The sequence below is a fragment of the Acartia tonsa genome, chromosome 6 (genome assembly GCF_053477335.1).
Source record: "Acartia tonsa isolate MP-2025a chromosome 6, ASM5347733v1, whole genome shotgun sequence".
In the NCBI taxonomy this organism is placed as follows: domain Eukaryota; kingdom Metazoa; phylum Arthropoda; class Copepoda; order Calanoida; family Acartiidae; genus Acartia; species Acartia tonsa.
The window spans coordinates 14,698,428-14,714,850 of NC_137265.1; the positions used below are offsets into that span (position 1 = coordinate 14,698,428).

Here is a 16,423-nt window from a genome sequence, read left to right on the forward strand (position 1 = left end):
GTTTGTATTTTAAAAAGACGGCTGTAAATTTTGTGGATATTCTTTTGAGCAACACGCATTTGTAAACAATAAACATGTATATTTGTAAACCGTCCAACTGCTTTTAAGGCGTTTTTAATGGTATAATTTAAGGAGAGTATGGAAAATCTTTTCTTAGTAAGTAAGTCAGATAGATGGCTGAATTTTTTGTGTGTCGATTCTTCATACAAAATGGCATATGTAGACCCTAATACATTTAAGCCGTCGGAATGCTTTTTAGCTGCTTTAATTGATAATTCAATTTTAGAAGTGTATGAGGAGGATGTAGGAGATAGTTCCTCTGAGTATGATGAGGATGAGGATCAGGTTGATGATCAACTAGAAGATCAAGATTCCAGGCATGCTGATCCTTTATATTTAAAGCCAATATTTCTTTAAGATAATTTTTACCCAAAAATTCTTAATTACTTCCTCCCAATTATGATTCAAGGAAAAGTTATGGACAAGACAATTGCGGATAAACTGATTAACACCCCCCAATTATGATAAATAAAATTACACCATCTGTTATTGGTTGAAAATTTGGACATCACCCAAAAATTTTAGAGACTAGGAATAAGAGAACCTGACTATAAATCTTTATATTTTAGTAAATACTAAACCGATTTAGCAATCCATATTAGGGAAGCTTTACTTAGGTCCCAGGATGGTTTCAGGCTATTATTTGATTTTTTTCTGTCATTTTCTACCCTGTCGAATATTACAGACCCCCTAAATATAAATTATAGAAAATATATTTTTGGACTAAAAAATGAAGGATCGGCTGATTCAGGGTTGAAGTGACTCGAATTGTGACAACTGTGCCGGCTAAGGAGCCGAAAATGGACGCGCAGCCGCTGAAACCGGCCCTGAAAAAGTCGAGGGACGCGAGAGAGGCGGGAAGCAGCAGAAATGCGGTAGAAAAATCTTCCAGTAGTAGGTAAATCATTCTTTTATTTTTTTGGGTTGTTTCCCTGAAAGGAACTAGTCGAGCTCAGAAACCCCTCTTCTCCTGCTTATTTTGAAATAAAGTGTTAATAAGGGGGGTAGTTTTTCGCTTGTTTTAGTTCGGTTATTCTGGCTAGGGTTAAACATAAAAAACTAACACGAATTCTCCCCCCCCCCCCCTTTATTCAATACATTTTAAAAGCAATGGGGAGGGGGCTTTTGAGCTCGGCTTAAAATATTTAGTTTTACTAATATTTAAAAGCATGTAAATAAGCCTTAAAAGCTAAATAATGAAGTTTAAATGTTTTATTAAGTCTCAACAAAGTAAGAAAATTAGGTCCTTAAGTCTTTTGAAAAGACGGATTTTTTAAATTAAAAATCGTTTGGATCATTTTTTAAAAGTTGATTTTTCCTCATACAGTAATATTTTTTACTACCATTCAAACCCCTTTTTATTTGTATTTTTCAACGAAGCATCCTTTGGGAACTTATTAACATGTTATTAAGATTTGTAAGGGAGAGGACAATGAAAGATAAAATAATTTTAACCCTTTTTTGATTTACCTCTCCTTGGACCTTTCTGTATTTGGATACATATTAAAAGTTAAACTCAACTAGAATGTATTATGTATCAGTTAGAAAGAGAACATTGGACGGTATCCAATTTTTTTTATCTTTTGGGTACTTTTACATATGACTATTTATCTACAGAAGGGTTTGTTTTGGTTATATCTTTGGGGATTTTTATCAATTTATCGTCCATTGTCTTATCCCTAAATATCCCTGATTATAAATATAATAAGTAACATAATTCTAACGGCTAAAGCAAAATTTATTAAAATCGTTTTTCGCCGTCTTAGAGATAAAAAGTCTGATTACTAATAGCCTTGTTTTCCATTAATGCTTCTCCAGAAGGCCTTTGATGCCTAGGATACGCTTTAGGTAAATATAATACAGTTTTTTCTTTCTTTTCATTCATGTTGCCTCAGGTTTTCTTTGTATATTCTGTAAAGGGTGACCCAGAAAAATCTATTATTCGAAAGAATTTTGATAAAGGGGTTAGGGTATTATGGGTTATTTTCGAAATGTATTTTTGAGAAAAATAATAGTTACTTATCGCATCGAATTACAAACAGCCTTCTGCGGATATTACAATGAAAAATTTAAGTTTATAACCACTTATGTTAGCAACGAGGGGCCGAACTGTAACAAAACTGGTAAATTATAATTTTATGTTTTATATATCAATATTCGCGGAAAATTATCTTAATACGATGCTTTACATATTTTTTTAGTATGGCTGAGAACTGGTTCTAATTCAGCGGATATTAATCGGTTTTGAAGCCATACTTTAAAAACCTTTTATTTCACAACGTTTCCTAAACTTCTATATGTTCAAGAAAATCCAGCTAAAATACTTAAAAATAAACTATTTTTCTGGGTCACCCTGTATATTTGAGTGTATGTTTGTTTGTTTTGGTTTAGAATTATTTGTCTCTTCCTATTATCTTCACTCATTTTTGATAGCGAAGCTACTCTATAACTAGGATTTAACAGTCTGTTCGTCATTGAAAGTTGACCTTTAGTAATTACCTTTCTTTATTGATGGATTTTAAAAATTAACAAGGATGACAACATCCATGAAAGTGAAGCTCTGAAACGGTAGGACAAACGAACATTAACACTTATAGAGTGTTCGAACTGAATAATCAGAATATAAATGTATAAAAGTTGAAAAACTGCTTAGATACAGGATAATGTTTAGGGACATACTTACATTTTTAGGACTAAATTATAGAGATGCTTCTTTAATAGCATTGTACTTGGTTGTCCTAGGAATCAGTATTCCAAAAATCAGATCAATCGGTAATAATAACACAAAAAAAATTTAATTTTTAAAAAGTTGAAAATCAACATGTTTAAAATGGACGTACGGACATTCTGGTAACAATTATAGAGTTGCTACGCTTTCTAAATCTTACCTAACTACTACAAAAACCACCTACTTAAATTAACGAAAAAAGCTTTCCATTTCGGACGGACCGGCCCTAATTATAGAAAAGCTTCGCTTTTAAAAAATGATTTATTAGAAATACTTGCCAAAATTTGACTTTGTTGTTCCTTGTCATCAAAATGGCTGGCATTGATAGTTAAACAAAAAAGAATTTAAGATAATGGATTTCCTGTGGTCAAGAGATAAAACCCCAAGGATCATGGAATGAAAATGAAGTTGCTGGTTTCGTCGTATTTTCACAGTAGGTTTTCTCCTATTTCTAGCCCCTACCCCCGCTCTAACCCTGCGGGGCCAACTTCCTAACCCTGCGGGGCCAACCTTTTAACCCTGCGGGGTTATCATTAACATTTACTTAACCTAACCTAAAATAACCCATCAAAATATTCTGTGAAAATACGACGAAACCCGCAATATCTTTTTCTTTCCATGATCCAGCCCCAAATGTTGTATTGTTATTGCTACGCTATCCACGAACAAAGTTATTTCTCTTTTCTTATTATTGTTTTCCACATAATTTTATTTACTTATATAAGATTACACATTTTATAAAGCTGCAAAACTTCTCTATAATTTCTCTGTTTTTTATTTTTATTTATTTAGTTTCTAGTTTTATTCTATAGCTAACTATAAGTCTTGGACTTGGTTAGGACAAAAAACAACAAATGAATCTCCTGCCGATTTATGGAAAAGGCCCACCCCATCAATTTTAAGCTTCCAAATGCATAAACTAGAGAACCTCTTTTTTTTCTCTTATTTTATTCCCCAGTTTTACTTCATTCAATGTACTGCTTTTTAGAATTTTAGAGGTTACGTCCCTAGTATCTATGAGATCTATATTCCAAGGAAGGGAAGCTAGAAAAAAAGCTTCTCAAGACTTAAGTATAAAACCAATTAGCCAAAAACCATCACAGGATTTATGTGAAGCTTACCTAAAATAAAGAACCTAATCTGGTCACAGTTTGTGAGATCCTAAGATTCAGACATAAAAACTTTGCTATTTTATATAACAGGATAGGATACAAATCCAAATTAAGCTATGCTACTGTTCACATTCTTGTATGAAGTTATGTTAAGTATTTATTCATGTAACAAAATTAAAATGAAAAAGTTTTTACTCAATGAAGTTTATTTCGTTTAGTAAGAGTTTAGAATTATTTTTAATAAACCAGTTTCAACTGTTTTTTGTTTGTTTGTTGGCTATTTATAAAGTATTTAATTTTGCATGCTTTATTTTTATTTTTCCCTTTGTTTTATATCAGTTTTAACAAGAGGTGTGACTTTTTTTTTGGTGGGGGGGAGGGGTTGTATCCATCCCTCTAAACCCCTGGATACACCCCTTAGAAGCAGTCAAATAGCCCCTACTGGTTTTAACTTCACCTGTATATTTACCTTTTTTTTTAGTTTTTTTTTAGTTGCTATCACTTGTGCGATTCTTTGTTATTGCTCACTGAATATACATTTAGTTTTTAGAATGGATAGGACATTGGCAGATACTAAAATTCCCCAGGCTAGTAAAATCTTACTGATGAATTTGAGGGAAGGTTTAAGCTTCCTAAAAAACAAAGGCCAATGCAATAAATGGAAAATTAAAGCTTCCGAAAAGAGCAATACCATAACATAGAGTGATCAACACGAAAAAAGCAATACATAAAGTTTAAGCTTTTCAAAATGTTTCTATTTACGGTACTTGAATTTTCAATAATTCTGTTCCCCTGCATCAGCCATTGTCCTATCCCTAATAATATTATTATGCTAATATTCTCGATAATTGTGCAGTCCCTCTTGTTTTAGCCTTGGTGGCAGAGAGAGGCGGGGAGTTCAATATCATTATACTGACAAGGAGAACTATCCGGTACAGGAGGAGGAGCTACCCATTCTTTATAGAGATGATGATCAAGGGGAGCAAGGTTAGTATCAGATAGATAGATAGACATTCAGATGGATAGATAGACAAGGAGAACTATTCTGTACAAGAGGAGGAGCTACCTATTCTTTATAGAGATGATGATCAAGGAGAGCAAGGTCAGTATCAGATAGATAGATAGACATTCAGATGGATAGATAGACAAGGAGAACTATTCTGTACAAGAGGAGGAGCTACCCATTCTTTATAGAGATGATGATCAAGGGGAGCAAGGTTAGTATCAGATAGATAGATAGACATTCAGATGGATAGATAGACAAGGAGAACTATTCTGTACAAGAGGAGGAGCTACCTATTCTTTATAGAGATGATGATCAAGGAGAGCAAGGTTAGTATCAGATAGATAGATAGATAGATAGATAGATAGATAGATAGATAGATAGATAGATAGATAGATAGATAGATAGATAGATAGATAGATAGATAGATAGATAGATAGATAGATAGATAGATAGATAGATAGATAGATAGATAGATAGATAGATAGATAGATAGATAGATAGATAGATAGATAGATAGATAGATAGATAGATAGATAGATAGATAGATAGATAGATAGATAGATAGATAGATAGATAGATAGATAGATAGATAGATAGATAGATAGATAGATAGATAGATAGATAGATAGATAGATAGATAGATAGATAGATAGATAGATAGATAGACAAGGAGAACTATCCTGTACAAGAGGAGGAGCTACCCATTCTTTATAGAGATGATGATCAAGGGGAGCAAGGTCAGTATCAGATAGATAGATAGACATACAGATGGATAGATATACATACAGATAGATAGATAGACAAGGAGAACTATCCTATACAGGAGGAGGAGTTACCCATTCTTTATAGAGATGATGATCAAGGGGAGCAAGGTCAGTATCAGATAGATAGATAGACATACAGATGGATAGATATACATACAGATAGATAGATAGACATACAGATAGATAGATAGACATACAGATGGATAGAAGAGACATACAGATGGATAGATAAGACATACAGATGGCTAGATAGACATGCTGATAGATAGATAGACAAGACATACAGATGGATAGATAGACATGCAGATGGATAGATAGACATACAGATAGAAAGATAGACATATAGATGGATAGTTAGATATGCAGATGGATAGACATCAAGAGAACTAGTAAGATAGACTTACAGATGGATAGATAAGACATACAGATTGATAGACATATAGATAGATATACAGATAGATAGATAGACCTACAGATAGATATAGTTAGAAAAGCATACATATGGATAGAAATCTAAAGATGGTTTGATAGTTATAAAGATAGATAGATAGACAAGAGCAGCTTCAAAATAAACAATGCCAGGTTAATAAACATCTATAATAAGCGAACTACAAAAATATGATGGACAGACAAACGGACCAAGTCAGTCATATGGCAGATGTTATATGGTCATCGAAAAAAGATTATTTAACAGTCGAGCCCATAGCAGAACGGACTGACGGGACATACAGACTTAATGAAATATAGTGTATCTTCGCTACTAAAAAACCTAATTGTATTTATGTTTATCTTCTGATAATACTATTATTCTGTTTATCCCTTTGTGGTGGGAGTGTGTGTGTGTGTGTGTGTGTGTGTGTGTACGCCTATTCAATCAGGCAAAGGATTACATTTGTATCCATTCTTATTGGTGTGCCATCACTTCAGCATATCACATGTACGTCAAGGATCTAAAGGGATAAGACAATGGCCGATAAATTAAGGTACATCCCCAATGATTACATACAAAATTACTACTTCTATAGATTTTGACACGTTTGAACACTCAACTTAATGAACCAACCAATCAAATTTCAAATCAAGTCCCCAAAGTTGTTGTTATGATAAGAAATTTAATTATAAAACTTTGGGGACCAGTGTCATAAATAGCCCATGTCCCCTCTCTCCCTAGTTTTCTATCCACAAGAAAACACAAATAAATAATGGTGTTAAATAATAAGAGGAAATTAAAGGGGGAGGTGTAGTTTGTGCTGTTGTAATAATATGCGGTTCTGGCAGGTAGGGAAGGGATATTGGACTGTAAATTATAGATTCTTGTAAACATGCTCTCTCATTCGTTGGCTCAAAAACTTGTTTTTTTTTTATTAAATCTTGATTGGTTGGTTTAAACTTGGGATGTCCAAACTTTTAGTTTTCAGTTTTCAACTTCAAACTATTAATAGATAATTTTGTTTGTTATTATTAGGAATGTACTTTGCCTTATCGTCCGGTTCATTGTCTTATCCCTTCAGATCCCTGGGTTCTGATAATATAATAGTGTGATACAATTTTTCGGAAGTGAGTGCACACCATTTTATCCATGATAGTATTTAGATAGGTGAATATCAGGGAGTAAGGGATTGGACAATTGGAGAGATTCTGCCATTTGTAAATTGAAATTATTATGGACAGAGGAATACTGCTTTATTTTAAGAAAAATAATTTTGTCTTTTAATTACCTGCCTGTAAAAATGATCATTGTTCTGACAAAATATATTTTGAATCAATTTTCTGTATGGCTTTAAAACCGATCAATATCCACTAGATTAGAACTTGTTCTCAGCCAGTATAGCATCGTATTACAGACAATTTTCCACGAATATGAAAATAAAAATCATAAAGTTAATTCCAGTATTATTAGCCCAACCTTGATAAAACTGATTTTAATCTTATAATTTTTTTATTTTAATATCCGTGGGAAGCTCTCTATAGAACGATATAATAAATAACTAAATCAGTATCTTTTATTTCTGTAAAAATGACTACCTAACCTTGTTTGTTGACAGATTTTAAATTTAAACTTGAGTGTCATCGTTTTAACAAAAGAAAGGTTTCGTGATTTTTTTTTATCAACTATTTATTTTTTATTTTCTAGGTACAAACATGAATTCCAAAGATACCCTGAGTATAAAGATTAATCAGAGGCCGACTAAACAAGAACTAATCGACAGAAGCGTCCTTTTTCAGGTAAATATCCCCACCATTTTTGTAGCGCAGCTACTCTATAGGTACGTTTAATGGGTTGAAATCGATTTATTATTACTTGGATTTTATACTAGAAGATTATAATGTACTCTAATGACGTGAAATTTGTAACTGGCTTAATTAAATAACTACCCCCCCCCCCCCCAATCCTACTGGATTAACGAAATGACCAATAAGTGATGTCCATGTTAGCAACCTAAATTGCCAATTCTGAATATTACAGCCTGATTATTTGAGCTGTTTTAGTTGATAATAATATGAAATGTTACTTAAGCAGACACTTAGTAAATGCACTAAAAACTCAACCAATTCATCCATCCAACTTTAAAGACAATCCTTCAAATCAGCAAAAAAAATTGATTTTGAATATTTAGGTAGGGATCTTGTAGCTTTAGGATTGAATAGCGGCTGTGCCCCGATTTAAACAATTAGAGGGGGGGATTGTAGATAATTACACTATAGACTAAGACCATCCTAAGACTAAATTACTGAATTTAAAAATTTAAATAGCTTAAACCCATACTGGGACGGACCTATAATGAAGAACTTAATAGGTTCACTGGTTAGCGAGATTTATTTGTTTTATTTTTAAAAAAAGATATAAAGAAAAGTATATGTATTTGAAAGGACCTTTTTTGTTATATTGTACGGACAACCCGCTATGTTATTCACTTTTGTTTGCTTTATTTAAGTCTATCTATAAGAACAAGTATATAGATGAGAGAAAAAGAATAATTAAAATAATTAGATATTTAGATAATTATTGAAATAGTGGATTTTTATTAATTTGCTGATTTAATTTTTAAAAAAATAGATATAAAACCCTAGATGGGCTGTCAGACACAGTCATTCGTTCAAGTTGAATTATCGAGCGCTGATATTTTTTCCCCGTAAGCTAGCTTTATTTTAAGAAATTCAACTATTTATAACTGACTTCTTATTTATGGCTGAAAGGAAAAATAGATGCCCTTTCCTACCAAAATGTGTACACCGTTTAACCATTAATATGGCTGGATTGTTATTTCACTGTGTTCTTATTGGTCTGGTGCCAAGAAATATTTTTGGCGAATTATAAACCTTTCCAGGCACATGAGAAGCCACATTGTAAAGGAGAACCATATCGGTTCAGAGGTTGACGAGATCCTTTGGTACACACACTCACTATCCTGTTACTTTATTATAAGGATTGAATATAATATTTTGTTCTCGAGAATATTTGTCTGAATTTCTAGTGTGAATGTGTGATGGGTTGTGGGCTACCCCCACGGGAATTGATGACCCAGTAAACTGCATTCCTATCTCCCCCCCCCCCCCCCCCACATCCCACCCATATTTACTCACACACACACAGACAAATCCGACACATGCACACATCCAGAAACCAATGCTTTTACTCAGAATAGATCATAAATCTATCTACTCTTTGTAGGGATATACATTTTCATAACATAACTACAAAGGTTTACCTACTCTAAACTATTATTAATTTCGCGCATCTGACATATCAGCAGTAGGAACCATTTTTAACGTTTTTAGTTATTATGCGGTGTTTAGCCGAGATTCGAACCCATCATACTTGCTTCTAAAAGGTGTTCTAGATTATCTCCTCAAAATAGTCGCACCTAATCACTGCTTGTTTCAAAATTATGTGTATATTAGAAGGGAAGGTGGGGGCATTGGACTAAAAATTACTGGTGCCCAAAGTAGTATAATCACTTTATCTTATTCGTTGGCTCTAAATCTTTGGCTGCATGTATTCGAATTTTAATGTTTAGTTCCAAACTACTAGAGTGATAATTTTCATCTAGAGAAGGAGTAATCTTCTACATCTTTATTGGGAATGTTAATCATTTTATCATTCATTGTCTTATCCCTACAGATCCCTGGTAGATTATCCAAACTAGTTAAGGTTAGTTTACTAGCCAAGAGTAAACCATTTTTCTTTTACCTAAACTTTAACAAACTTTAAAACTGAAACATAATACAGCCTGAAGGGATTGCAAAAAATGAAAAAAATATCAAGTTTTGCAAAAAAAAAAAAGGCTATGTTGTTTTTACCGTTTCCACCTACTAGGCAGAAGATATGTTTGTTTCTCATTATCATTTTTACGGTCTTTAAGACCCTTTACATTTTATTAGGGATCCTGAGGGATAAGATAATGGGCGATAAATCATGATAAACAAAATTACCCCTTCTGTATATTAAAATTATGATAACTAAATTACTTAAGTACTCGACGGTTTTGAGGCAACGAATAAGATAACGTTTTTAGAAAACTTTGGATTCCAGAATCATTTACAGTACGACCCCCCCCCCCCCCATATTTTTCTTTATATCTAACTCCTGTTAGTTTCTGAAAGAAATCGGCCAGTTTAACAAATTTTGATTAGTTGCCCTTTGATTATTTTCTTAAAACTTTACCACACGTCTAGTAAAGTAGTAAGGTTAGATTATGTAGTAAATGGGTAATTGACTAATATCCAGGGATCTTAAAGGATAAGACAAGACATATCCAATGATAATCAAAATTACCCCTATGTTAGAATAAAGTTATTTATTTGGAGTAAGATTATGTGGTTATAAACTTTGAGTACCGCTGCAGTGAAATTTATATTCAAATGTCCCCTTCCTCTATCATACCGACAAGTGCAGTAAAGAATATCCCAAAATAAGTAAAGAGGACTATCCACGAACAAGTGCAAGTGATTCTAAGCATCTTCCAGCATTGACCCATAGTATTTTTTTAGTGAATATACTAGGTTTATGTTTATTATTTGCTTTATCGACTAAAAAGTTAGGTTTCACCATGGTTTTATATAAAAAAAACTTTGAAATGTAAAGCAAATTTTAAAGCAATATCATCAAATGCTTTGTTGAGTTCAAAGGACAATATAAATCAACACTGCAGAAAAGCATCATATGTTCTAAATTGCTAAAGTACATTAATTAAACTGTTTACAAGTTACCAACCATTTTTCTAAATATACATTTTTAATCACAATAATATACTTTTGTGTCAAAGCTTTTAAACAACAGTTTGAACTCATAAAAAACATTTGATTATATTGCACCAAACAATGCTTAACATTTCAAAGTTTTTTTCATATAAAACCATGGTAAAACCTAACTTTTTTATCGATAAAGCAAATATTAAACATAAACCTAGTATATTCACTAAAAAAATACTATGGGCCAATGCTGGAAGATGCTTCGAATCACTTGCTCTTGTTCGTGGATAGTCCTCTTTTATCAAATTTACTATAATTTCAAGTAAGGTAGGTAGGTATTATTTTTCTGCAATTTGCAACCTATTTAACGCTTAAATCTTTAGATAGACCAAACACACGTAGGTAAACTAAAACGAAGAGGTGCAAAAAGAAACGCGCGATTTTTCTGTGATCATGACGCGCGTGCGTATAATCTTATCCTTTTCAGAGTTGACCCTTGCAGGAGCGGCGCTATTTATTTAATTCTATACTTTTAGTTGTCCAAAGAGCGAGAATTATCACGGAGTATGACGGGAGCCCAGCTATACAAATCAATATTTAAGGTGAGCGGACACGCTGATTAGAACACGGGTGCTTTCCTGGAGCTGCGCTAATCATTGTGTGCCTTTTAGGAGTGCGGCGGTGTGCGGCTGGTGCCTGGTGGAAGCGCGGCAACAAAATCATTTTTGTTTTAGATTGTTTGACTGAGAAGGAAAGGCGGGAAATTTCAATATTTAGATAACAAGAATGATTATTTTCAGATGAGCGAGGACGAGCGGAGATTAGACCGAAGTATAATTGGCGCCAAGCTTATCCGCCGGCTGAGTCTCAGACCAACAGCCGAGGAGTTGTTAGAACGAAATATTTTAAAAAGTAAGTTCACTTTTTGCATGGGAAATTAAACCTATTGATTTTTAAGTCTGAAATACAAATTACCTACACAGTGGTTGTTAGTTATTGTTTATTTTAACTGCCTTGAAAATTTCATTTGAATTGAATCATATTAATAAAATGCCTATTGCAATTGAGTCCGAAATGTTATTGGTTTTTCCATTTTTAACCACTCGCAATTGTCTGAAATGTCTATTTCTGTCGTTTTTAATCCCATCGCAATTGAGTTCGAAATGTGAGTGTTGCTTACACTTTTAATCCTATCGCATTTGAGTATGAAATATACATGGTCTTTCTTATTTAATTCCGTGTCTGTCATTTTGAATCCCATCACATTTGAGTCTGAAATGTGCGCTGAGCTTCTATTTTTGATCCCATCGCAATAGAGTCTGAACTGTGCATGGTCTTCAATGCTTCTTATTATTGCAGAGACCAGTGATCAACAAAGAGAGCAGGAGAAAGAGGAGAAGAAGAAATATCTTCTGAGAAAGCTCAGCTTTAGACCCAGTGTCGATGAGCTCAAAACAAGAAAGGTAGGGAAAATTGTTCATACATCCTCTTAGTTTCATAATTTTAGATTGGTTTCAGATATGGTCCTCGATGGGGTTAGGCTAAGGAAAAACTAACTTTTCTATTTTTTTATCTTTCAAAAATAATAGTGTGTTGTTGGTTATCAGTGCCCCAAAGGAACTTTTAGTTAAAGCATAGAATTTGGCAGCCAAGAATTTGAATTTTTTTTCCTTCAACTTTACATAAATGAACTGTTCCCTATTTCCATTTTATTCTTTTTATTTCAAATGCATAGGTAGGTTTTAATAAAAACGAATCTTATTCACTATGTAATATATTTCCATGAATGAGATATTCAGCTTAATATGTATGTCAGTTTTAACACTTGATTGTAGCCTTATATATTGCTCTATGGAGGATTCATATTTTATATATTAAAAAATAACAACGCATTTGGTATAATTCATTAATATATATTTTTATTTACGATTTAATTTTCAGATTATCAAATTCAACGACTACATCGAAGTGACGCCGTGTCACGAGTATGACCGCCGAGCGGACAAACCCTGGACCCGCCTGACGCCCAAGGACAAGGCCAACATTAGGAAAGAATTGAACGATTACAAGTCTTCCGAGATGGACGTGCATGACGAAAGTAGACATTTAACCAGGTATGGTGTTGTTTAGAGTAGCGGCGAAACTCTACGAGCTTGCCGGTCGGTCATTTATCCAGGGTGGAACTTTGGAGGCAGTAAAGTGTTTCTTCAGATTAAATATACATGCCCGATTTTTCCTAGGGATCTTAAGGGATAAGACAATGGACGATAAATAGATATACATCCCCAATGATGATGAACAAAATTACCCCATCTGTAGATTAAAATTATTGGTTGAAAAGTTTGGACATTGCTCGTTTGGAACCAACCAATCAAGATTTAAGAAAAGAATCCAAAGGGAACTATCCACGAACGAGAACAAGTGATTCTAAGCACCTTCCAGCATTGATCCATTGTATTTTTTTAGTGAATATACTGGTTTAATGTATAACATTTATTTTATCGACTAAAAAGTTAGGTTTTACCATTGTTTTATATGAAACTAGCGGCTTCGCCCCTAGCCTCTAGGGGCTTTGCCCCAAGAGGCGATCAAAAAAAGAAAAAAAAAAGAAAAAAAAAAAGAAAAAAAAAGGAAAAAAAAAAAAGAAAAAAAAAGGAAAAAAAAAAAAGAAGAAAAAAAAAAGGAAAAAAAAAAGGAAAAAAAAAAAAAAAAAAAAAAAAATTGGGGGGGATTTTTTCATTTTTGGGGGGGTTGGGGGTGTCCCAACCCCCAAGAAAATGGCTTAAAACCACCACAGGACCAATAGGTATATACCCTGAAGAGTAGAATCCAATCGGTTCAGTGGTTACCGAGATCTTAAGCTTCAGACGGACGGACGGACAGACGGACGGACGGACAGACGGACGGACGGACAGACATCAAGCTACTTTGTATTATCGACTAAAAAGTTAGGTTTTACCATTGTTTTATATGAAATAAACTTTGAAATAAAAAGCATTTTTTGATGCAATATCATCAAACGCTTTGTTAAGTTCAAAGGACAAAATAAAATAACAAGGCAGAAAAGCATCAAATGCTGTAAATTGCAAAAGTACATTAAATAAACTGTTAACAATATTAAATTTTTTTTCTTAATATACAATTTTAATCAAAATAATATGCTTTTGTGGTAAGCTTTTAAACAACAGTTTGAACTCATTAAAACATTTGATGATATTGCACCATAAAATGCTTAACATTTTAAAGTTTTTTCATATAAAACCATGGTGAAACCTAATTTTTTACTCGATAAAACAAATATTAAACATAAACCTAGTATATTCATTAAAAAAATACTAAGGATCAATGCTGGAAGGTGCTTAGAATCACTTGCTCTCGTTCGTGGATAGTCCCTTTTTGAAAGCCTTCAAATGAGAGAGCGTGTTATAAATATTTTGGGTACAAGTACAATTTAAAGTCCAATGTCCCCTCCCTCCCTGGATGGCAGTGTTGCGGATCCGCATTGATTGTATGCGGATCCGGATTCTCCAAATTTGGTCAGTGCGGATCCGGATCCACAACACTGCTGGATGGATTGTAGCGGAAAATTGTATTTGAAGTTAAGGTATTAAAGTTTGACAATATCAAGTTGTCTTAAATTGAAAACTTACTATGTGTATATACGCTGGTGTGCATTCACTTCCGCACCTCCTAGAGGCCTTTAGGGACACTTGAGTTTGGGGGGGGGGGGGGAGGAAGTTGACCCCTCAACTTTAATTAGCTTACAAATAGAAAATTATTAGAGGGGTGTTGTTTTTGGGCAGATTTCTATTGGGGTGGTGGTGGTACCCTTCCCAAGATAGTTATAAACCCTCCCAAGACCCAAGGGAAGTTATTCTGTAAAAGAGAACCATATCGGTTCCGCGGATAACTAAATCTTTTGCTACACACAGCCAGACACAGTTCCTCCTGTTACTTTTATACAAGGATGAAACACTATTCTGATATAATAATTAGGGTTGGCAATCCGAATCCGGAATCCGTTTTTTAATAGCGGATTCGTATTCTTAATTGGTAGGCTAAAATTAGCGTGTTCAGTTTTTTCTTTCAACTCCCTCTTTTTAAAGGCAAAGATTATCATTATCATATATAATATCTTTTAAAATCTGATTCAATTCTCGGAAGTGAATTATAGAGAACACCAAGAACATTAATTTTAAGGACATATGTAGCACTTAAATTTTTTGATTAAAAAAAGCCGTTTAAAATGTTGTTAGAATCCGGAATCCGAATCCGAAATCCGCCAAAAATAAGAATCCGGAATCCGCGGGAATCCGCCATTTTTTTGGACGGAAACTTGTAAGAATCCGAATCCGGTCCAAAAATTTGACGGATTGCCATCCATAATAAAAATGTTCATAAGTGATGTAACACCATTGGTACTGTGTACTATCATATCAGGGAGGGAGGGGACATTGGATCGTAAATTATGCTGGTATCTAAATTTTCATAACCTCGTTACTATATTTGTTGGCTTAAATACTTTTGGTACTTTTATTGAATTTTAATTGGTTGGTTCCGAAAATTTTAATTTGCAGATAAGGGATAACTTTTTTTTTATCATCAATGCAGGTGTTGCTTCAAAAGACACAAACCCTTATTTTTCAGATTTCTTGATTTTGTTTTGCATATTCTCTCTTTCTTTTCTTTGCCTTGACAACACTGAACATCTGCTACATTCCATGTTTTTTTTTTTGTGTTGGATTTTGTGCATTTCAGCCAACAAAATATTTAGATCATAGTACCTAATATATTAATACTTTATTTTTATTTTCAGATTTCACCGACCCTAGAGTGTTTTTAAAAGCCAAGACACGTGACAACCACCATATTGTTACCCAACATCATCTTACATTAAGATTCCTACAGTTTATAATAATCCCTTATACAGACTGAACAACCCAAAAACAACCAAAAAATTAATAAAAATAATTCATCATGTCACAAATATAAAAAAACTCTACAGAAAAATATCAAAGGATTAGTTGAAGAATTTTTACTATGGTGATTATTATTAAAATTATTATTATTATTATTTATATCAATATATTATGATATATTATATATTAAAGTATATATTATTCAATGTGTTGATTACGCACCCTGTGCTTATAGACGGCCAAAGTTGAAGGTGCGTGCTACAATAAGGAATCCATAGTACTATGGCACCTTAATGTTCTTATTTGCGTTCTTTTTAAGGTTGGCCTCTAATTGATTCTTCGTAAAATTGACAAATTGGTTTGTAATTCCTTTTAGAAGTAAAAAAACACATAAGTGAACCGTATTTAAAGGGGAATGGATGGGCATATAAATAGCCTAAAACCATACCAAGACTTTAATCTAAAAAATGGCTTGAAACCATCCAGGGACCATTGTAAGGCTTCCCTGAAATGGAGAACTCGATCGGTTCAGTAGTTATCGAAATCTTAAGCTACATTAAAAGGATTGATAGGGAACCCTAATTTTTTTAATTTATTAACAGTTCAGATGGAAGTTTAAATATCTTGCATAAAGAAGCTGA

At 33.3% G+C, this 16,423-nt stretch overlaps 1 protein-coding gene across 20 annotated transcripts in view; it reads left to right on the forward strand.

Moving 5' to 3' along the window:
• LOC145321947 (uncharacterized) overlaps positions 1–16,423 on the forward strand; it is an 80,299-nt gene that overhangs the window by 60,110 nt on the left and 3,766 nt on the right. For 10 of the 20 annotated variants that reach the window (XM_080163639.1, XM_080163624.1, XM_080163626.1 and 7 more), the window contains exons 8-16: positions 287–377; positions 812–958; positions 4,772–4,887; positions 7,805–7,896; positions 11,400–11,465; positions 11,664–11,775; positions 12,223–12,326; positions 12,805–12,977; positions 15,680–16,033. In XM_080163639.1, the coding sequence (XP_080019765.1) occupies positions 287–377; positions 812–958; positions 4,772–4,887; positions 7,805–7,896; positions 11,400–11,465; positions 11,664–11,775; positions 12,223–12,326; positions 12,805–12,977; positions 15,680–15,695 (917 nt within the window). In that variant the 3' untranslated portion in view covers positions 15,696–16,033. Of the gene's footprint in view, positions 1–286; positions 378–811; positions 959–4,756; positions 4,888–7,804; positions 7,897–11,399; positions 11,466–11,663; positions 11,776–12,222; positions 12,327–12,804; positions 12,978–15,679; positions 16,034–16,423 lie in introns of all 20 variants that reach the window. The other 10 variants (XM_080163627.1, XM_080163637.1, XM_080163638.1 and 7 more) reach the window with 5 other exon arrangements.